The 22,839-nt window shown below is 36.6% G+C and overlaps 1 protein-coding gene across 2 annotated transcripts in view; it reads right to left on the minus strand.

The window, feature by feature from the left end:
- Positions 1 to 2,236: 2,236 nt before the first annotated feature.
- The window catches only part of Srbd1 (S1 RNA binding domain 1), a 220,167-nt gene continuing 199,564 nt past the window's right edge, over positions 2,237 to 22,839 (minus strand). For both annotated transcript variants that reach the window (XM_076832900.2, XM_076832899.2), the window contains exons 20-21: positions 6,574 to 6,758; positions 2,237 to 3,108 (exon numbers count right to left, since the gene is read on the minus strand). In XM_076832900.2, the coding sequence (XP_076689015.2) occupies positions 2,819 to 3,108; positions 6,574 to 6,758 (475 nt within the window). In that variant the 3' untranslated portion in view covers positions 2,237 to 2,818. The remainder of the gene's footprint in view (positions 3,109 to 6,573; positions 6,759 to 22,839) is intronic.

Consider the following 22,839-nt stretch of genomic DNA (forward strand, 5'->3'; position numbering starts at 1 on the left):
GCACCCATACAGCTGATATAGCTGTAAAAAAAAATGATTTAAGTGGACTAGATCCTACATTCAATTCACGATCACTGATCTCAAGCGGAACACTGATAACTGCCTGGAAATCATACTCTATCTCCCTAGGCTTTTTGCCCTCTCATTCAGATCCTTTTCTTGTCTCTTCCCTTCTTCTCATTCCTCCACCTTCCCTCCCCTGCCATTTAGACTCATATGATGATGTTCCTTCATATTTTAATGAGAAAAATAGAAGTGCAGAGACTCTTCACAAGCTCCCACATTATCTGCCACCTCTGTACCCACACACTCAATCTTTTCTCCTGTTAACATGGATGAACTTTTTGAGGTATTTTATTAAACCAATCCCTTGTATGCTCAATTCCATCTGATCTCATCCAGGCAAGGATATCATTCCAGTAATTCATCCCTGTCTGCTGAATCAAAATTTCTTGTTTTCTGAATTATTTTCCTTTACATACATTATTTCATCTTAAAAACAAACACCTTCTCTTGACTCAATTTCCCCCTTCCAACCATTATGTTATTTTTTAACAAACTCTCTGAAATAATGTTTGTATTAATTATCTCTAAACTAACTCCTCCTACTCTGTTAAACTCAATCCATTAAGGTTCAGCCTCATCACTTATTGAAACCAACTCTGATTAAAGTCAACAAATAATTTTCCTACTTACTTCTGTTTATTTTTCATATCTCCGTCAAATCCCACTGAAACATTTGGACATTACTAAATCAATTTCTCTAAAATATTCAAGTCACTGTTATATCACTTATCATGGTTTTAATTTTTATTTGTGTATAATTCTTTGATTTACCTTTCTCTTCCTTAGTAAACTAAGTTCCATAAGGGGAGCAGTAATATCTATTTTTCTATCACAATAATATGGCTCGTGTCTAGCACAATGTCTGATCCACAGAAGGCTGTCAATAAATATTTAGGGAGATAAATGCTTTATTATCACCAACCCCATCTTATATTTGGGATTAGGAGACTCCTAGAAGCAAATGTAAGCTGAAAGGCACAATGTGGATTATTGGTACAGTAAGGACTAGGAGTAATATAAAATACTGATTTCCATTCTACATTTTAGAGTTGCAATGATAAAGAGATGAGGTACCTCTTTTCCCAGCTTTGGCCTTATAGACCTACCACTATGTTAGGGATGGAAAGAACAGACTATACTATCTAATGCAATGTCGAGTCCTCCCTGTGTCCAAAAAAGCTTAGCTGCCAATTCAACAGAGCTGCCCGGCATTGTCAATTACTCTGGTTCCTGTGTACAAAGTGTCCAGGGAGGAAGGGCATCTGTTTGAAGTTACATCCCATAGGGGTGCATCATTCATCAATGATTTGCAAATTATGGACCATGAAGACTATTGGGAAGAGTGAGTAGGAGGATCAATTTAAGGTCTGAACATTAAAATTCACTGTCAGCTGAAGACCAATAATAAACAGAGCAAAAGTACTTCAAGAATAAAACTACGAGGCAAATAAGATTTGCGTTAACACAACTTTTAAGGAACATTCTATATTAAAAAGATCTATGGGCACTAGATGGAAAGCTCTACATTTTGAGAACAGTGAGCCATCAGGCATCATTGTCATGAGATACACAGTCATTTTCACCACTCTGTGAGTGAGTGCTACTACTAGGTGATGATATGATCCAAATGGTACACTCTGAAGATAAAAAGAGGCATTATTAAAAATTATGCCTAGGATTGTCTCAGGCAAATAAATAGGATTGGTCACACTTTAGAAACCATCCTCTGCTCATTATACATAGAGAAAACCAGGTATTGATTCATGCAAATAACTTCTTTAGGCAAATCAACAACAGCAGCAACAGTCAGACACTGCTACCAGTCTAGTCTGGGTTCTATTCATATCATTTTGACCCTGAATAGTCATGCTAATACTTACCATGTCCACTAGTTAAAAGAAAGTAACAGTCACTTCCTTTGTCTAGTTGTTTTTCTTGCCCCTTCTCACCCGATCTACAATCTTTATGGAGGGCCATTTTTATTTCCAATTGAAGTTTAACCTGATTGTTAAGAAAGAATCTACCCTTCTATGATAAGCTAACTCAAATAAAATAATTCTTCAAATTTCCAGAGGCACCCTCTTCCCAAAAGTACATTTCCATGAACCATATCTTCTTTATCCAAGACTGAATTCTATTCGTTCACTGAATCAACATAGCAAAAGCAAGACACTAGCCACAAAACTTTATTGTAGGGATCAATACATATATCCTCTAAGAAATATTTTGAGCCATTCAATTGATGTTCACATCAGAATCTGTTTTTGGTTTGCGTGGCAAGAGAAAATAAAGATTATTGCAAAATCATGAATCATGTCCAAAAGGCCTGATTAAAAAAAAAAAATCTATGAAATGGAAGAATTACATACTGCCAACTCTACTGTGTCAACAAGCATTGTACAATTCAAATAAAAAAGATGATCCCATATAAGTCCAATGAGGGGGATGCTGGCAAGTGGGAGTGAATAATCTATTATAAAAAATGTTGAGTCAAAAAATAAAATACAAAAAATAAAAAATAAAATTTTGGTCAGAAAACTGTGACTACATAATACCATGTAAGGATGTCTACTAGCTGCTTTCTTTAACTAGTTGATAGTTTTCTATTTATTCATAAGGAAAGTAGAAAATACTCTGATTTTAAGTGGATTCTTTCTTCTCTGCTATCTAGAACTCACTAACACGTGATCTATCCTTGTCAATCTGTAGAAATGAGGAAATAAAAATCAGTGTCTGGCTTTCAGTGGGACACTCACAACACCCGAATGAGATCCAGAGTAATCCTAGATCGGGGGATGTCAATGTTCAGTACTCGGACTTCCACTCTTTCTCCAGGGCCCAGTCCAAGACTCCTTCTCTTTTTTGTTTTAGAAAGTTTTGCTTCTGTTACATTTCGTATGGGGATCAACCCTGATTTTCCCACTCCTATATCCACAAAAATCCCAAACAGAGTGGCATTCTCAACTTTGCCTGTAAGAACTGTTCCAACCTGCAGATCTTCCAAGCACACTATACTTCTCTTGAAATCAGGTTTATCAAACTCTGTAAGGGAAGAGGAAAAATTTATGTAATTAATAATGCATTATACTTCTTAGATACAATATAATTTAGTGGATCAGCACTAACTACATATTGATTCTATGCTCAGACCAATATTAGACTTTGAAGGAGGACATAAACACAGCAGAAGACATATCCCGGCTTGAATTGTAATGCAAATAATAATAATAATAATAGAGTTTATGTAAAAATAAATAAATAAATGAATAAATAAATAAGAAAAAGAAAATACACTCTATAAGAAATAGCAGTCATAGAGTAGAAATAATTTGAGAAGATTTACTTACTTTCTTCTCCCTGAACTCTATATCACTAATGTAAACATTTGCACTACTCATAGTCTTTGACTATATTTTTCTTTGTAAGAAATGATGACCACATTATTTTTGGTTAATGAATATACATGCTTAAATCATAAACACTGAGAAAGTAAGATCCTTGGAGACTGGGAATTTTGTTTTCAGTGCCTGAATCCTTAAGCTGTATAAAAGTGGCAGAAAAGACATTAACTTTTGGTTAAAGGTGGATGAAATTCAAATGTTCTGTCTTCTAATTTTTTCCTGCAAAACTGGAACTCAGGAATCAATTCTTGTCCATTTCAAATATATTTATGGATTCTTGATTATACAAAATTTATGAATTATGATTCTGGATGTCTTGGTCAGGTACCCAAACCATCTAGAACCCAACCGTCTTTTTCTTCTTTCAAATTCAATTCATCAAACATATATTAACTCCTATTATTACCTCCTGGCCAGGCATTCTGCTGGACACTAGAGATACGAAGATGAAGACATTAGATCTCTGTTTCAAGTGCCTACAGCCCCCTCATTCCTTGCTTATCCAAGCATACATTTCTCTGTTCACTAGTACTTACTGTCCCCTAAGAGGTGGACATAAAGCATGCCAAGGAATCATTATGGCTCTAGTTAAAATAAAAAAACAACAACTCAGGTTTTATGAGGGAGATAGTGAGAACTAACAGTTTAAATGGACCTGTGAATTATCTGTGGCCTCCATTTATCCATGCTCTTCTTGGCCCCCTTTCCTAGGATTACTGAGTGTTGACTCTAATAACAAAGAACACATTCTATGCTTGGATCTCCTTTTACTAAGACCTCATTTTCCCCTCCACCCAGTCCATTTCCTTTTCCTCCACAGCTGTTGGCTTTATCCTGATTACTTGTTAGAGCTATCCTTTACATTTGTATTAACAACTGGTCACCTCTTTGTTCCCCTCCCCCAGTCCAACCACACTAAAACCAGGATCTTTTAAAAATTAAGCTTTTTCCTGTAAAACAAAACAAAAGCCCCCTTTAAACCCTAAATCTCATTTTTCCTCATTTAAAAAAAAAGAGAGAGAGAAAGAGAGAGAATATGCTAAAATTAGAATTGATTCTGTAGAATTTCACCTGATGCTGAAGCAATGGATTCCTAAAGCAAGAAGCCTACTGTAATGTAATGTTACACTGGGCAGGGACTATGTCAAAGCAAAGTAAAACTAAGTGGCTGATCAAGGCCAGAGGTAGGATGGTCTCTGAGGCCCTATAAGGCATTGTTTTTATGCTTGGAAACTCTTCCCCCCCCCCCCCCACTTTTTTCTTACAGCAGTCCAGCTGCTGCAGATTCCCCAAGGGGTTCTCATCAGCTGCTTAGTTTAATTCTGCATGGAAAATCAGAGTCAGAAACTACTTAACATGTTCCTGAAGACAGTCTGGGCCACTGAGAAATCAGAAAATCCTCCATATACCCTGTAAAATTTAACACTTTAATAGCCAAGGCTGTGTATTCAGGCCACTGTCACCAGACTGCTCCTGATGAATCCCACTATGGAAACTAACTTGCAACCAGAGTGTTAATAAAAATGGAATCGATTATGTCACTGAGAAAACAGAAGACAGGATGAATATAAGGAAAAAAATGAATCAGCATTAAGAAAGGAAATACTTTTGAGAAAATGGAGAAAAGAAATGTAACATAAATACTACTATGTGGAAACACCCAAAATATTATCTACCTTCTCAAAAAGCGTGACTATTTTCCCTTCACCTTGGGGATGTAGCAAAATGACAGTTCTCAGACATAGTGAAAATTGTGACTTTTGTTGCTTAAAGACACATACTTGAAATGTCACTTAACATACTGATAAACACTCTAGTAACTGGAAAGCTCAGTCCAAAGTCCAGGTTCATCTATGTTTCTGCTGAACAAAGGGCATCTCAGGTAAGAATCTCTACTTATCTTGGTTGGCTAAGTGGACGACATAATTTGAGTGCTGATCTTTTCTCTAAGTTCACCACATAAGTGGGATGATGGTGCGATCAACACCATAACAGAAAAACAAAAATGGACAGGGATATCCTGATATAGGATACCTGTAGCTAAAGCACATTTAACAACCATCCACAGCCATGGCATAGGCCTGCCACTCCAAACCCCCACCCTGTTTGAGAACCACTGCTCTATGTAGTATTTCTGCTGGACATATCCATGACATTCACACACAAAGAATCAGGCTTCCAAATGGAGATGGATATGTTTGTTGAAACAGTTATTTTGTGAGAAGAACAACCTGGAGGGGTCTATGCCCACATTTTTGCCACGGTCTAACTGGGTGTTTTATTTATTCTTTTTTTTTTTTTTTTTTTTTTTTTAATTTAGGACCTACAGAACACTAGGGAATAGTACAATGAATGAACTTGCTGGATGTGTTTTGAAATTTCCTTAAATTTTTTCAAGGAAGCATGTCCAACTATCTTACACTGCCTAATCCAGACTGAAAAGAGCCAAGCACTAAATATGGCATCATCAAAACTAGTTAAGAGACAAGTGTGAAGATTCATTTAAATCTCAGGGGTTCCTAGTCAAACTTCCTTAGGAAGTAGGTCATTTAATACCTTAATTCTTTTTCACCGGTCATTGCTCTCAACAACTATGGCTATTATACTTCCCTCACCCCCTACCTGTGCTGAAAGCTGAGAGCACTTTTAATTAGAAGTAAAATCAACAGAGAGATATCATCTTATTTGTTCAATGTGCTCATTGACACTGAATCCAGAAACTTGGAAGGCTGTAATTTAGGATGAAGATTCACTTTTTAGTTTGTGAATAGAATGACTTACCTTGCACTTCTGTCTTCTAGGATATAAAAACAGTGTACAAGAAGAATGACAAAAAATGTGTGCCTTCATGCATAAGCAGGACATATACAATGCATCTAGTCCAGTGATGTAACAAATGAACAGTGGGCAAGGAGTCTGGAGACATGGTTTTCAGCTTTGGCTCTAAACTAAGTATAAGAACTTTGAAGGATGATTACTAAGTTCAATTTTCTCATATATAGAATGAAAGAATCTGTTTTACTCATGGCATAGAGCTGTTATGGGGGTCAAAAGAGACAACATAAGATACACAAGGCCCAGGTGTTATAATTCAAGTTCAACTCACCTGTTCGAAAGTCAAAGCTTTCAGGCTGGCTAAGACCATCTATGATGACCCGTAAAGTGTGTACTGTTGTTTGCAATCTTTCAGCAGTTTTCTCTATTCCTTCCTTTTCAAGGGATGAATTTATTTTTTGTTGCATTTCAGGCTTTCCAATTTCACACAGTGTCCCTCCAATGAATGATAAAAACCTTCAGTAGAAAGAAAAGCCCCAAATTTATCAATAATATTACTTCTTTCTCACTATCCTTACACAGATTTTCTTAAAATTCATTCATTTCAGATTTATAAATTGCCATCTCAGATCTACACATCACCATACATCAATCAATCATTCTTTATTGAGAATCTACTATGAATACCATGCTATATAAGAGGTGATCTATCCTGAGTGGAGGAAGACAGGGGCAGGGAATGAAGGTGATTGAGGTTCTTATACTTTTTTTAAATGAAGCACCTGCTCAGAGTCAGCACCAGAACATTTTACAGTAATGCTCATTGTAGACTAGGGTCATATACATTTTCTAAATAAGGTTGTTTCCTGAAATTTCTGTTAGGATAACATTTGAATTTACATGAGCTAATAAGCAAACCATTAATTGGTAATACTTTGGTATTATCCAACAAAATATGCATCAAGCATTGCCAGCTTCTGACAAATGATTTGTTCTATTAATGGGTGGTATCATTGCTTTTTACTTTTATGTAGCTGTGATGGGAGCATCACCTTGCAGCCCACTTTTAGGCCTAAAGAATCCCCAATTCCATCAAGTCTCGTATTAACTAAATTATATCAAGAACATGCAATATTCAAATTCAACAGATGAAATATGGAAGGGGAGCTGGGGAAAGGGTTTAAAGGTAGAGCATATGCTTAGCACATATGAGGCCCTGGGTTCTCTCTCTCTCTCTCTCTCTCTCTCTCTCTCTCTCTCTCACACACACACACACACACACACACACAGCAAAAGTGGGGGAATATCTGAAACAAAAAGTAATTTACTTCCAAAATGGAATCAAGTTTAAGACCTCAATTGTATAATCTAAAGATGAATATTATCTTTATATATTTTATGCATGAAATAGCTACAACATTTGCCAAATAAACAGAGCTGAAATGTTGCTATGCTTGTTATTTCCCTTGCTTGTACAGCTGCCTCTCAACTACTTAGCTTTGAAGTTCAGAAATGAGTAACAGAAAAAGACAAGTCAAGTAAAGGGTTAAGATGTATTTTCCTTCAATTTCATGTGAATATTGGGCTGTAGCTTACTTTCTGACATTCCTTGGCTGGGTATTTTTCTACTTCATTAAGTTCCATTTCCTATGATTAATGGCACTTTAAAAACGTCAACACAGTAATCAGACAGACAGTGATACTAATGCCCTCAAATCCTTTCCTCTAAGGACATCTCTTGAATACAAGAAGGGAAAGGAAAACTGTTGGAAGTTTGTCTACAGTCAGGACTGGGATGTATCCCATTTGGCAGGCTGCTATGTCATCACAAAAGGAATGGATATATAATTCCACGTTTTTATTTTGCATTGTTGTGTTCAACCAGAAAGTGCCTCTTCAGCAGTACTCTGGTAATGATAATCTGGTATCTGGTGGAGAAAGCTCCTCTATCTCTGATTTAACTAGGGTGTCCCTTTGAGTTCAAATGAGCCGCCCTCCTACATTTCTAATGGCCTTTGTGTATGTGTGTAAAAATAAAATAAATATCTCCATATTCTTCAGTATCCAGCTAATCTTTTGAGAATATATTTTAGTAAATGGTTTAATAAAAGATAAGGAGACTTAATGTCCTTCTTTGGAAATGAGCTTCTATCCAAACTAGAAGCCAGTTTGTAAGTCTACAGCTTCCCCCCAGAAGGCAGAGGCAGCCGGTATCAGTGCTGACGGATGGGCAGTAGCACATAGGGTCTGGTGACAGGGCACAGCTGTTGGAGGTCTGACTGACAGGGCAGATGACACATGACAACCTCTGCCCACAGCCAACTTCCTTACACAAGTTTCTAAATAATTCATACCCTGCTGAGCAGGATTCCCTGGTATTCACTGTCTTGGCTTTATTGGTCTGCAACTGGCTACTTAAGCAGGACATCTTTCAAATCCTCAAGATTCTGGCTTATAACCATCTGTTATTCATGGGCTGTAAATCTATAACCTTGAATGGCATTTTACAATTAATAGAAGTAACTAAACAGTAAAAAGTTCCCAAACCACTGTACATCTTGGCCTCAATAACAAAAATACACACTCAGCAGGCCACTTGGAGTCTTTAGATTGTGTATCTGTGTGTAAGAGAGGAACTAATTGCTACCAAAGTCACTTCCATATAAAGATTCTACCTATAGTGATTGCAGATCTAAGAAGAAAATTGGTCTGTTTAACCTGGGTGCCTATTTCACATACCATTTTCATTCTTACACACACAAGCCTGAGGGCACTAGTAACTGAAATCAATAAAAAAAAAAGTACCAGGTTGTGCCCCTAGCTAATGCTTCACATTGATCAACTCTATTTTTAAATGACTACAGAGCTAAGTTGAGTGCTTTTTTACTTTGAAAACTTTCTTAAAGAAGAAGGTTACACAAAGAGAAAAACAGTAAACCAAAGGGGAGAGGGACTATAAAATGAACTGGGAGTAGCACTAGGATTGACCTCTTCTTACTGGCTTTCAAATATATTCAGATGCATATGGTAGGAAGCAGTGCTTTCTGCTTAGTAGCCATTAAATAGACATATGATTCTTACAGAGCCTAAAAAAAAATTATTCTACATATTCCAAATTTTCACTTTAGAATTGAGAAATAATACTCAATACAAGTATTTCCTAGCTCAAAAATACTAAATTAAAATGACTTTAAGAAGCTTGGAACACAGAATGTAAGAGAACATGTGCTGATCAGTAGGTGCATAGCATTATGCTAGCTGGGTATTCTCATTTAATCAGGGTAATAATCCTAAAAGGACAATAATCCTGTATACTATCATACAGAAAAGAAAAATTAAGGTTCAGGGAGGTTAAATAACTTGCCCAGGGCCATGTAGCTATTCCTACTAACTGGAGTTTCATTCCACATACAGGTTATCTGTCTGTATAACTGAAAGCACATAAAAAAATTAACGTGTTGTATTTGGTTAAGATAGAAAACACAATATTACGGATAATATTTTACCAACATGATTTAATGGAAGATTACTTTTAAACACCAGACAGTTAATATTGAGTAAATCCCACAAAGAACTTTTCATATACAAGCTTTTAAATAGACAAATTCTCTCCAAAGTTAATGAGTTATTAAAGTCATAGTTTCATTTTCTCCACTGTCTCTGGAAGGCTTTTTCAGCTTACTAAGGACTGCTGCTAGAGCTGCTGTTTTTATTTAATATGTAATTTCATCCATCTTACTTAAAGTAAGAAAGTAGCATAAATGCAACAAATAAGCACATCATGTTCTTTTAGCACACATCTGCACAAAGTTAAAATACAGACCTTGGAACAGAGATAATGCTTATTTTTCAAACAGAAAGCTACATAACTAAATCACTCAAAGCTATACAACTTAAAATCAGTGATGTGTCCAACAGAGACTTGTTACAAATGCAAGGCTTTTCTTCTCAAAGAATAAGAACAGTCTATATATATATATATATATATATTTTTTTTTCCCCCCCAAAGAAGAAGAAATTCTCAGAATTCATGAGACTTCAGACATAGCTGTTCAGTTTTATGTAATCATTTCCAGCATGGAGATTTAGGCGCTGGGGACTCAGGTTCATTACATGAAAGCAACATGATACCTACAGAGCACCGAAAAACCTGGTGATGCAACACAAGCACTAAAAACAATTTCGTATTAGCATGTGCTTCATGGGCAATGCACACACGACCCATACTTCCACCAGGAACCATGCTATCTGGCAGAGAACTTCTAGCTGTTTACCCATACCTTACATTCTCAGACGCCTTCGTACTTGTTTGTTTTTATCCATTAATCTTACTCAATTTTAACATAATTTCATCAATAAGCAAAAAAATTAATGGCAAGAACACCATCATTTTGGAAATGAATAGGAACAAGTTCCAATTTGTAAAACAGTGAGAAATGTAGTGTGTTTTTGTTTTTTTTTTTAAAGAGAGCTTACACTTTAAGAAAAAAGTCTGGACTTTAAAAACTCTGATTATAGATTGAATAGGGAAACATGAATGAGAAGTCCAGCATTACTTTGTTATTCTAAAAATACATATATTTTCAAATCTATTGTTGTTAACATGAAAGACTGAATATAAGTTCAAATGAGGCAAAGGAGAAAAATCGCTCCTCCTCTGACCTTATCTACAGGAGAGCTAAATTCCCACTGGTGAGTGAGGGGCAGCATGGATGGAGTTGAGCTTAGAGAGAGAGGGCCAGCTTTACCACATCTGCTGCTCTAGTGGTCAAATCAAAGCGACAGCAATGTGAATTGTACTTTAATCATCAAAGAATCTTTTCAAACTTCTAACCTCCTTGTTAAACCAAGACACTGAGCTGGGCCAGAAGCCTTAAAAATCTATGTTGGTGTAAAACCCACAAGGAGTTGTAAATTCAAGGAGAGTACAGTTAAGAAGAGGCCCCCAGAATACCTCCTTACTACAGAAGCTAGTAAAGAGCTAATGAAAATAATATCTAAATGGCTTTTCTCAGCATTTGATCAACAGAAAGTAAGCACAAATAACTCTTCATGAGAATGTACAGCTGACTGGACTTAAACAAAATTAACATATTATCAACAGATAAATAGTTTAAAAATGTAACCTGTTCAGAGAGGGTGGCGGGCTTGTTCTGAAAGCTTTCACAGACTGATCTGAGAGTACAGTTTTAAATAATGTGCAGCTCCCTGGGCTGGGTAGGGTACCTTTAATGTTATTGCTTGTTACCATTTGGAATGTCTTTGGAGTACCTCTTTGCACTGAGGAGTAGCAAAAAAAAAAAAAAAAAAAAAAAAAAAAAAAACAAAACAAAACAAAAAAAAAACAACCCAGATAAACCCAAACAAAAACACACTGTCATGGATTAAAGAACACAGGTTTTCCTGCCAAAAGACTGCTTTATAAGATCATATTGTTACCTGTTTTTAACTTCTGAAGTACTAAACGTTTCCTTCTTTTTAAAGAATCTGTTACACTTGTGCAGAAACTGGATACTCACTGCATGTTGCATTAATTGAATGTGTGATAACATATACTTAGAAAGCTGTTTCATTTTAAACTTCTTATTCCCTAGTAACATACTATAGGGAATTAACTGTTAGGAAAAAAAGTGCCAGTTAAAATGTCTTTACATAGAAATCTTCTAAAAGTTTAAGATTTAGGATGTATTATGGTTTGGATGTGAGGTGTCCCCAAAAGCTCAAGTGTGAGACAATGCAAGGTTTAGAGAAGCGATTTGGTCATGAGATACTTAATCCAACTAGTGAATTAATCCTGTGATGGGATTTACTGAGTGGCAGCTGAAGGTGGGTAGGGTATGGCTGGAGGAGGTAGGTCTTTGGGGGCATGCATTTTGGGGTACATATTTTGTATCTGGCCAGTGGAGTGTATCTGTCTGTCTATCTGTCTCTCTCTCTCCTTCCTGATCATCATGTGACCTGCTTTCCTCTGCCATACTCTTCTGCCATGTTGTTCTGCCTCACCTTGAGCCTTAAAGAATGGAGTCAGTTTTCTCTAGGTTTCTCAAAAACTCCAACAACTCAGTATTACTTAGTTTGATCACCTTCTTTCCAGAGAGTATTGGTTGTTTTTAAACAGGGACCTCTGAAACTGTTGCCCTCAAATAAACTTTTCCACCTCTACAGTTGTTCTGGTCAGGTCTTTTAGTCACAGTAGTGAAAAGCTGACTAATACAGATGGTCTTCCTTTTAGAAATAGGGGAAGACAATACTCATGTAGTTACACCATAATATCTAAGATAATTGTATTATCAATTATCTATTATTATTATTATCTATTTCAGAATATCTTGCTATATATGATAGATTGTGGAATTATAATTTAAACACCAAATGTATATTCATATACAGTCAAATGAATATGAGTACATAAAAAAGGAAGGTGTCATGCACTGAAAACTACTGTTGCTCTAAAGATGTCTAAACTAGCGGAGCCCAGTGGCATATACCCATAATCCCAGTGGCTCTGGGAGGCTGAGGCAGGAGGATTGCGGGTTCAAAGCCAGCCTCAGCAAAAGTGAGGTACTAAGCAACTCAGTGAGTCCCTGTGTCTAAATAAAATACGAAATAGTGCTGGGGATGTGGCTCAGTGGTCAAGTACCCATGAGTTCAATACCTAGTACCAAAAAAAAAAAAAAAAAAAAAAAAAAAAGTCTAAACTCTGTTTTAGGAATTGCCTTAGAAACAAATTTACAAGTGACATAAAAAAAATCAGTCTTCTCATATTAAAAAAACTTCATAGATTATATATATAAATATACCAGAAAAACATAAAACAAAAAACCCTAACAACTCAGTATTACTTAGTTTGATCACCTTCTTTCCAGAGAGTATTGGTTGTTTTTAAATATACACACCCCTACCTCAAATGTTAAAGATTTGCTTAAATCAAAGCTTTTCAAAGGAATGCAACACAATGCTCAGGTCAACTAAAAGCAGTTTGGAAAGGCACACCTAGGGCTGGGTATGAAGGCACACACTGTAATCCCAGAGACTCCGGAGGCTGAGGCAGGAGGATCACAAGTGCCAGACAGTTGTTCTGGAACCTCAGCAACTCAGTGAGATCCTGTCTCAAAATAAAAAAATCAAAAGGGGTGGGGATGTAGTCAGTGGTAGAGCACCCTGGTTTCAATCCCCACTGTGGCAAAAAAGAAAAGCCTACTCAGCTTATTAAATAAATATTTATTTCATGAAGAGGAGACCATCAAAGATCATAACAGAATCTTTGCCATGAATGAGATTATAGTCTAATTTAAATAATGACAGTATAATTGAAATAAAGAATCTTCTACTCATATCTATTTTTTCAGAGGCAAAATTTTCTATTTGGATAAATAGATACTTTGAAAGTGCTCAATAAAGATGATTTCACTTAATTCTCTCAAAAATTTACTGTAGCTGTAGATTTGCAGAAAAAGGAAGCAAACCTCAGAGAAACTAAGGGACCAGCGCAAAGTCACACACTGAGACCACAAGTTGTAGCTAAGGTAAAAGTTATACATCACATTGTCATTAGCACTTCCACCTCCTTACTTTGGAGAATTTTCAATGCAGACAGAAGATTTAGATCTTAGATAAAATTTGGCACCCAGGGCCCCTGCCTGGGAACAATTTATTATTATTTTTAAACAGAATTTGAAAGAAAAAAAACACTTCAGCCCTTTTTGAGTTACTGAATAAGAGTTGGACAAAATTAAGTTAGTGGTTTCAAAGGCTGCAGACTCTCTACAGCTCAAAAACACTGTGTTTAGAATTAATATAATTTAATTTACTGCCTGTAAAGCCATGATGTGGATTAGTGCCTGTGTATTTGAAGAGACAAATAAAAAAGTAGTATTCGAAAAAACATAGGAGTGGTGGAAAGGCTGAAATTAAACAGCTCTAGCATGAACAGGGATAAAACCCACCTCTTAAGGGTAAGGACTTTCTTCATTGGGACACAGTATTCTACTATAAACATGAACCTGTTAAAAAAATAATCTTATTTATTATTATGTAACATCTTCATTTTAGTAACTTCTTGGCTGTTCCCTGAATGGGCAGAGACACTGCTATCCATTTAAAGAGTGGGCAACTGAGCTCAAAGCCACTTACTTATGGTGACAAAGTAGATTACTGAGGTAGCAAAAGACATGCTGAGATTCAAATCCACATCTAGCCTGGGAACAAAGAAAGAGGAGATAATGGGAGACCAAATCAATACCCTCCTGAATTTTGGGCTCCAGACTTAGTGGCCTAAAGTTGAAGAGAAGACAAGGAGAAGGGAAGACACATGCTTTGAAAATATAAGCCTGAAGCAAGCTCAGGGTTTATTGTAGGTGGCTGGTAGTTCCCTCTCCTCCCTCAGTGGGTACTAACAAGTTGCTCCATATACACAGGAGAAAAACCAGCATGTTCTCCAGTCCCAAGAGCCAGTAGGAATATAAATTAACAATGCTAAATGCTCCAAATTACATCTAGATCACATGACAAAACAATAAACTTCCTCCGAGTCAAACTGTTGTGATATCCCCCATGTTTTCTTTTATGGCTCAGCTTGACCGCACCTTCTCAATCACATCCAAGGGATCAGCCTTAACTGCAGCAACTATACTAACCTACTTGTCCCAAGAGCTAAGGATTCCACCTACATTAACTCATGTAATTCTATGAGAAAGGTGTATTATTATCACCATTTAACAGACAAGAATACTGAGGCACAGGGAGGTTAAATAACATTGCCAGGTCAAATAGCTATATCAGACCGTCTGACCACTGCAGTGCCTCCAGATTGAGCTAGGGCAAAGCCATGTCCACAGTCTCAGGTCCTTGAACTTCATACCCATAATCCCTTCTACTAGCTTTGTCAGAAACTTTGTGTGGATGGTATGTTGAACATTGTGTAAGACATCAGAAAGGATAAACAATTCCTAAGAACCTGAGAGCCTAATCATCTAACTCTAAAGTGGATGGATTCTCTTTTATCACTTTTCTCTTTTGTGAGGGCACTTTTGAAAATATGAATTTACTTCCTGGGAGCTAAAGTATGCTATTTAAGTTTTAACTATTAATAAAAAAAATCACTAAACAAAAAATTAGGACTCTGTCCATTTAACATCTTTGACTTTTAGATTTAGCCTCTCCTTTATAATTCTTTTTTAAAAATTTTAATCACATATTCTATTTAACCAGATATATTCAAAATATTGTTCCTACATGTAATCAATGTGAAATTACTGAAATCTCCTTTATGATTCTTATTTTTCTGAAAAGGCAATCTAATATTTTTATTATATTTATTTCTTAGTTTTAGGTGGACACAATATCTTAATTTTTTATTTTTATGTGGTGCTGAGGATTGAACCCAGTACCTCATGTATGCTAGTCAAGCGCTCTACCACTGAGCCACAACCCCAGCCCCAATCTAATATTTCCTAATGATAGTTCTATTAGAAATGAATGCAGGATAATGAATTGATAGAAATGCCAAGTAAACTGCTTGTCAAAATCCAGCAATGATTCTCCCTAAATTTTCATGTCTAAAATACTGTCAATTATTCTGAGACAAATCTAGAAAAATTCAAGATCTTTCAAATATGCAAATAAACTCTTAGGTCCGTTTATCTAGTTGTCATTTATGTCACAGAACTTGCAGTTGGATTTCTTTTCAGGCTAGTCTTCCATAAAGAACATGTTTTCAGACTATAGGAGTTAGGTGGCATGCCACTGCAGAACAAAGCTGTGGTGAATTTTAGATATGTGAGGAGTGGGAGGTGAACTCAGGGACATACCCCTCGGAAGAATCACAATTGACAAGGTCTGGGGCTTCTGATTGCTCACAGTTGAAACTATGAAATCACATGTGTGATTGGCATAGGTCTACTCTTGTTGCTTTTTTTAATTGTGTGTGTTTTTTTGTTTGTTTTTTTAAACCCAAAAGCAATTTAAACTCTCTGTTTTATAGTTGTTTACTAGTTAGAAAACTTCTTTCCTTACTTGGAAAGAAGACTGAAGGCCATAAAACCTCTGAAGGCAATTTCAAAAGTGAGGCTAAATCCTTGAACAGAAATGAGAAAGTGCCAGAGACTGGAAAGCGCCTACTCAGGGTCTTCAGTATTGGCCATTGGTCATTATCTGGCTTGACTTATTTTAGCTCCATAGTAGGGACCAGCAAGGCAGGTCTTCCCCCCCCCCCCGCCCCCCCAGTCCCAACTACTTATAACCCAGGGCACCAGTTAGGGTCCATCTAGCCACTGATCTGATCAGGGAATTCTTGTGTATCAATTGTGTTGATTCTTCTTTTGCTCTTAAAAATCTTACACAAGTTTTTAGTAAATTAAAGATAAATATTGCTTAGATTGTTTTTAAAACAGAAGCTTATTCCCTCTGTAAATAAAGATTTTGTCAAGTTGATAAGATCATTCCTGTTCCAGACCTAAATTTTAAATTCATGGTTCTTTATTCTCTCAAAATATACTTTTTTCAGGCCACATGCTGATAATCCCATTGAGTCTGAGGCAGGAGGATCAAAAGTGAGGTCAATTTTAGCAATTTAGTTAATCCTGTTGTCTCAAAACAAAATGTAGCTTATTGGCAAAGTACTCCTAAATTCAATCTCTAGCACATACACATGCACCGCCCGCCCCCCCCACACACACATAAACACTTTTCAGCATTGATTGCTAAGGGTGAGAAACAGGCACATCAGCAACAATAAGGGAAATATCTAGCACTAACATTAAAATTTATCTAGTATGTGATAATGGTACTACAATGTCATATTCCTGTTACACAGGCTGTTAACTACTTCTAGAAATTAGTCCTAAAATTTCTCCCTAATGGCCAACATGGAAATAACAAAAAATAGCTAATGTTTTATCAAAATGAGTGCTGAGTGACAGTCTTGACATTACATTTCCTGGTATTTTTCAAGAGTACAACTTTCAAGCTTAACTATCTGGAGTGCATGAAATTCTTAATGCAACAGATTCTTTGGGAGAGTGCCAGGTCTTACTGGGACACATACAAATCAGTATAATCTATAGCACAAAGCACGACTTCCTGGCACCTTACTTAAAAAAAAAAAAAAATGGGGGAGTTGGGGCAGATTGGATACATGCCTTGGTTCTCAAGATCAACCCAAATGGCAGGACAGAAGGAAAGGAGGCATGGTGGAGGTGGGGTGTGGGAACCCCTACATAGGCCATTCTGGGCCTCATTCTAACTCATAACATAGCAGCAATTTTATTCATGGCTTACAGTAACCAACATAATGAAACCACTCACATGTGGACACACTATGACTGCTTGATGATGACAGATAACAGGAAGAAATCCTCCTTCACAGCCTGTCTTCTGGTTTTCCAGTGTATAAAATCTAGGATGGCTTGGGAACTGGACGCAATGCTTTATGAAGGCGAGTGGGATTCACTTTGGAGAGGTTCTGAAATCCTTTCTATCCACAGGGAAATCTGAAAGTAATTCCTCAATATAGGAAAAGGCAATGCCATGAAAGAATGATCTAGATGTTCTAGCAACAGTTTTGCTTGTACAACTGCATTGACCTCAGCCAGTGTAGATGATAGATAAAAATATTCAGATTGAAGTAAAGCTAAATATTTCATTTTTTTTCTATTAAAGTGTCAGTTCTTGAGTTCCTTTTCCTCAATGTTCTTTTATATAGAAATCTTCTATTCTCTATTTCTATCATTTATTCTTTCAAATACTGCCCTATTGGTCTTTGTTAGGTGTTGGGAATACAGTGGTAAACCAGATTCTTATGGTCCCTATTTAGAGCTTACAGTCTACCGTTATAAACTAAACTTAAATTTAACTGTCACTAGCCTAAGCAAATCTGGAACTGAATTTTCAGATGCATCATTTACTTTATGGGGGCAAGGACAAATGGAGAGGTTTACAGCTTTAAATATCATATTCTACTGTCATAATTTTTTGACCACCTAAGTTGATTATGAATAAGTGGGACAAAAGGGAGTAATGAGGGTCACATTAAAGAAACTGTTCAATTAAATTTTTTACCTATTATTCTTTTCTTGATTTTAAGCAAGATGGGTCTTCTTTTAAGATCCCTCACCTCTAAGATCAGTTTAGTGTTCCCCAACTCCTGAATTCTTTATGGTACCAATATTTACTGTATGAATTTTGTTGTTATGATTTTATTAATTATTTGGACCATGTTGATCACTGTGGTAGTGCCTAAATAACATAAAAATGAACACAGGCCATTTATGACCTTCAAGAGTCTACCAAAATAGGAAGAATAAAACTTAAACTCGCAGAGATAGGCACAGTGGCACATGCTGTAATAGCAACTTGGAAGGCTGAAGCAGGAGGATTGCAAGTTTAAGACTAGCCTGGGCTTCTTGAGACCATGTCTCCAAGAAAAAAAAATTTAAAGGACTGAGAATGCAGCTCAATGGTATAGCAGTTCTGGGTTCAATCCTTAATATAACAAAACAAAAACAAAAACAAAAAAAAACTTATACTACCAGGTACTATAATAGACATCAATAATTAGTTATGAGCTTAGTGGAGGTTCTAGCTGCCATCCGTATACCCCTTGACAGAAGCATGGTCCTCCTCTATCAGGGAAGTTTGTCCTCTTTGACTAAGTACACAACTTTGGGAGGGACACACATGGAGTGGTGAGTGGGGGAAGGACACCCACTTAGCCAGCCAGATCAGTTAAATCAACTCTGGCAATCAATGAGATGATAGAAATCCCAGTCAGACTGTCCTCACTTCTAGGGCCCTTCATGAAATACAAACATCACTCAAGAAAGAACTCAGAAAGACATCACAAGGTTAAGAATGACTTCAGAATTGTTGGTATAATAAGCTGAAGGGATGAATGAAATTATCTGAGATGAAGAAAACTGTAGTTGGAGTAAGATTCAGAGGAAAGACCTAAGGTTAAGTTTTAGACATGTTAGATTTGAGGTGCTAAGTAGGTAGCTATATATACAATATGAAGTTTGGAAAAATGATTTGGTTTAAATATAGAAATTTAGAAGTCATATTCTTTGATACTTCTGCAACCATGAAACTGAAAGAGATTACCAAGGGAGTGATCACTATTTAGTTCTTTAACTTCTTCCTTTCCCTCTCCCCTTCCAATATAGTAAACTTCTACTTCATTTTCTACATCTTATTTTTTTCATTCATAATCAGCTACTGTCTTTCATAATCTTCACCCAATCTGTCAGCAAATATTATTGAATTTACTTTCAAAATGTACAGAGAACATATGCACTTCTCACGACTTTTGCTATCATCTGAATGTCAATCATCATCATCATTCACTTGGATTGCTGCAATTAGTATAACCGATCTCCCTCCTTTTCCCACTGCCTCCTATCTTCTATTGCTAACACAGCAAACAATAGGGTCCTTTTAACATGTACATCAGGCTCTTTAGCTCTAAACCCAGCTATGATTTCTGAGTTCACTCAGAATGAAAATCAACTCCCCGTAATAGCCTCCCAGTAAGTTGATGGTGTCAAATATGGCAGCAAGGTTAAGTTGTTTAAGGATGAAAGAGTTCACTGGTTTTGACAATTGAGAGGTCACTGATTGAGAGAGTAATTTCAAAACCTGGGCAAGGATGAAAACCAATCTGTAAAGGACTGGGAGAAAGCAGGCAGTAAGAATTAGAGGCAAGTAGTTCTTCTGAGAAATTTGGCAATGAAAAGGAGGTGAGGTGGACTAGAAGTTCTAGGGAAAAGTAAGACAAAAAGTGGTTGCTATGCTTAGTTCTCAGGGAGTAAGGAATGGTGAGGTTGCAGCAGTAAGTCTGTAGCCCTCATTTAAGTCCATCTTAAATGAGGGCTTCAGGTATAAGTGGAGACATTAAAATACTAGACATTCACATAATTTTATAAAGCTAAAAGACCTTATTCATTTACCTGCCACTTTCTACCTCATTTTTAGAAGTGGAGTGATTATGACACACAATTACAACAATAGCTGGGGCCAAGAGTTCTCAGCAGCAGCCTGGGAGATGGAAACAGAATGAAGAAATGAAGGGTAGCTTAGGTAAGGATGGGACACAATGAATAAAGATAAGGAGACAATCAGACAAGTGGACAGTAAGGCAGTTTGAATTTTTTCAGTGAGATAGGAAATAAAGTCATCAGGTACAAGAATGTTCATAACAGTTTTACTCATAAAAGCCAAACTGAAAATAGACAAGTTCCATGTGATATTGGGAATATATTTCATCTTTATCCTATTTCTCAGCAGAATGCTCCTAAAACCCTTGTAATGTCGGGATAAAAGTGTCTTTTGCATGTTAATGAAATGACTGGTGGCTAGGGGTCCCCAGATAGCTTCAAGATGGGGATTGTTCACCAAAAAAGCCAACTATGTGATTAGAGGATTGGAACTTCAAGCCCCATGCCGATCACCAATAGACAATGATGTAATTGATCATGCCTCTTCAAAAAACCAAAAGTACTGGATTCAGATCACTTTCCAGGCAGCTGAGCATGTGCAGGTACTGGGAAGGCAGTACTCCCGGAACAGCACAAGTTTCCATGCCCCTTATCCCCTACCTTGTCCTATGCATCCATTCCATTGGGCTGTTCATTTGTATCCTGGAAATATCCTCCATAATAAATGGATAAACATAAGTATTTTCCCTGAGTTCTATGAACTGGCAAATTAACTAAACCCAAGGAGGGTGTCATGGGAACCCCAATTAATATTTTCTTTCTTTTGTTTGTTTATTTATTTATTTTTGTGGGGGAGGTACTGGGGATCAAACTCAGGGCCTTATGCACATTAGGGAGTCCTAATTTGGAACAGGATAGTCAAAAGCCCAAGTCACAATCTGTGCTTGTGATTTGTAATTGAAGTGGGGGCAGTTTTGTGGGACAGAACCCTAAACTTGTAGAATCTGACACTACCACTAGGTAGATGGTATTATAATTGAATTAGAGGGTAGAATCAGCTACAGAATTGAGTTTTGATGACCAGGGATCTCAGAAATATTCTATATCATACTGAGCGTAAAGAATAAAAGAAACAGTTTGGTTTTTCCTGTATCTCTTAAAATCTATAAATAGAAGAATAGATAAGCTACAGAATGCCCTCACAATGAAATACTATTCAGCAATGAAAAGGAACAAGCTGCCAGTATGTGTTACAAGGTAGATAAAATTCTAAACATAAACATCATGCTGTAAGAAGCTTTACACAAACGAGTCAGATACAAATTTAGAGATACAGAGAGAAAACTGAGTCTCTAAAGGAGAAATGTTCCTGTTAGAGTATGAATGGGTAGCTTGTGAACAACTTGTAAGCTAGACAAAAAAGCCTAAAGGATAGAAAGGGACCAAAATGTAAGAGAACCTAAACATCCCATAAAGTACTTCATAACTTTTCAGCTCTAAGTTTTCTAGAATGTATCAAAGCAGGAACAAAAACCCAATAGAAAAAGACCATTAACCACATGAAGCTTCAGGCTAACATTGATCAGAATACAACCCTCAAGTGTGTGATCAACCTATCTACCATGTGATCATCCAACAGAACACACAACCACCAGATGTTGATATCAGCAGAAACCAACAAACCAGACCAGACTGCAGTCTCGGGGAAGGCCAGGTCCTTTGCATCATATTCAACTGTTATGTACCCTAAAAAAACTCAACCTTAATCCCTGGTGGTGGGTATGTCTCAAGATTCCCTGCATTCTGTTCTGAGAATGCCTATCTTCACCTTTCATTTTCTAATAAAGTTGTTTCTTTCTTCCCTAAAACCTGACTCTTTTCTAAACATGGTCAAAAGATTAGAAGGTCCAAGTATAGGTCTCCTCTGTCTCTGGAGAGACCTCTTCATACCCGCTTCTGGTGACATGAAGATAACTGTGGTATTGCTTACATGAAGTTCTAAAAGTAAAAAACTAATTAGAACAAGTAGTTACTTCTGGGAGGCTGTAGCAGGATTGGCAGGGAAGAGAAAACGTTTGGGGATGCCAGTAATATTCTCTTTCTTTATAGGGGTTTGGGTTACACAGATGTAGGTATATGTCAAAATTCAGCTAAAGTACAGTTAAAATTTAATTGTCTATGAATTTTGCCTCAAAAAAATACTGTAAAGAATCATCAAAATATAGTTAATTGGGCTGGGGATGTGGCTCAAGCAGTAGCGCACTCGCCTGGCATGCGTGCGGCCCAGGTTCAATCCTCAGCACCACATGCAAAGATGTTGTTTCCGCGGAAAACTAAAAAAAAAAATATTAAAATTCTCTCTCGCTTGTTCTCTCTCTCTCTCTCTCTCTTAAAAAAATATATAGTTAATTGTATTCATGATGAAGAATTTAGAGGAAAGTGTATTGATGTCTGCAATTTTTTATTTGTTCTTATTAGTTATACATGACAATAGAATATATTTTGACATATTATACATATTATACATAACTTCCCATTCTTCTGGTTGTACATGATGTAGAATTACACTGGTTGTGTAATCATATATGCACACAGGAAAATAACGTCAATGTATCCAAAAAATAAGAAACCAATTGAAGAACAGATAGATATATATGGGGAAAAAC

The sequence above is a fragment of the Callospermophilus lateralis genome, chromosome 14 (genome assembly GCF_048772815.1).
Source record: "Callospermophilus lateralis isolate mCalLat2 chromosome 14, mCalLat2.hap1, whole genome shotgun sequence".
NCBI classification, from domain to species: Eukaryota; Metazoa; Chordata; class Mammalia; order Rodentia; family Sciuridae; genus Callospermophilus; species Callospermophilus lateralis.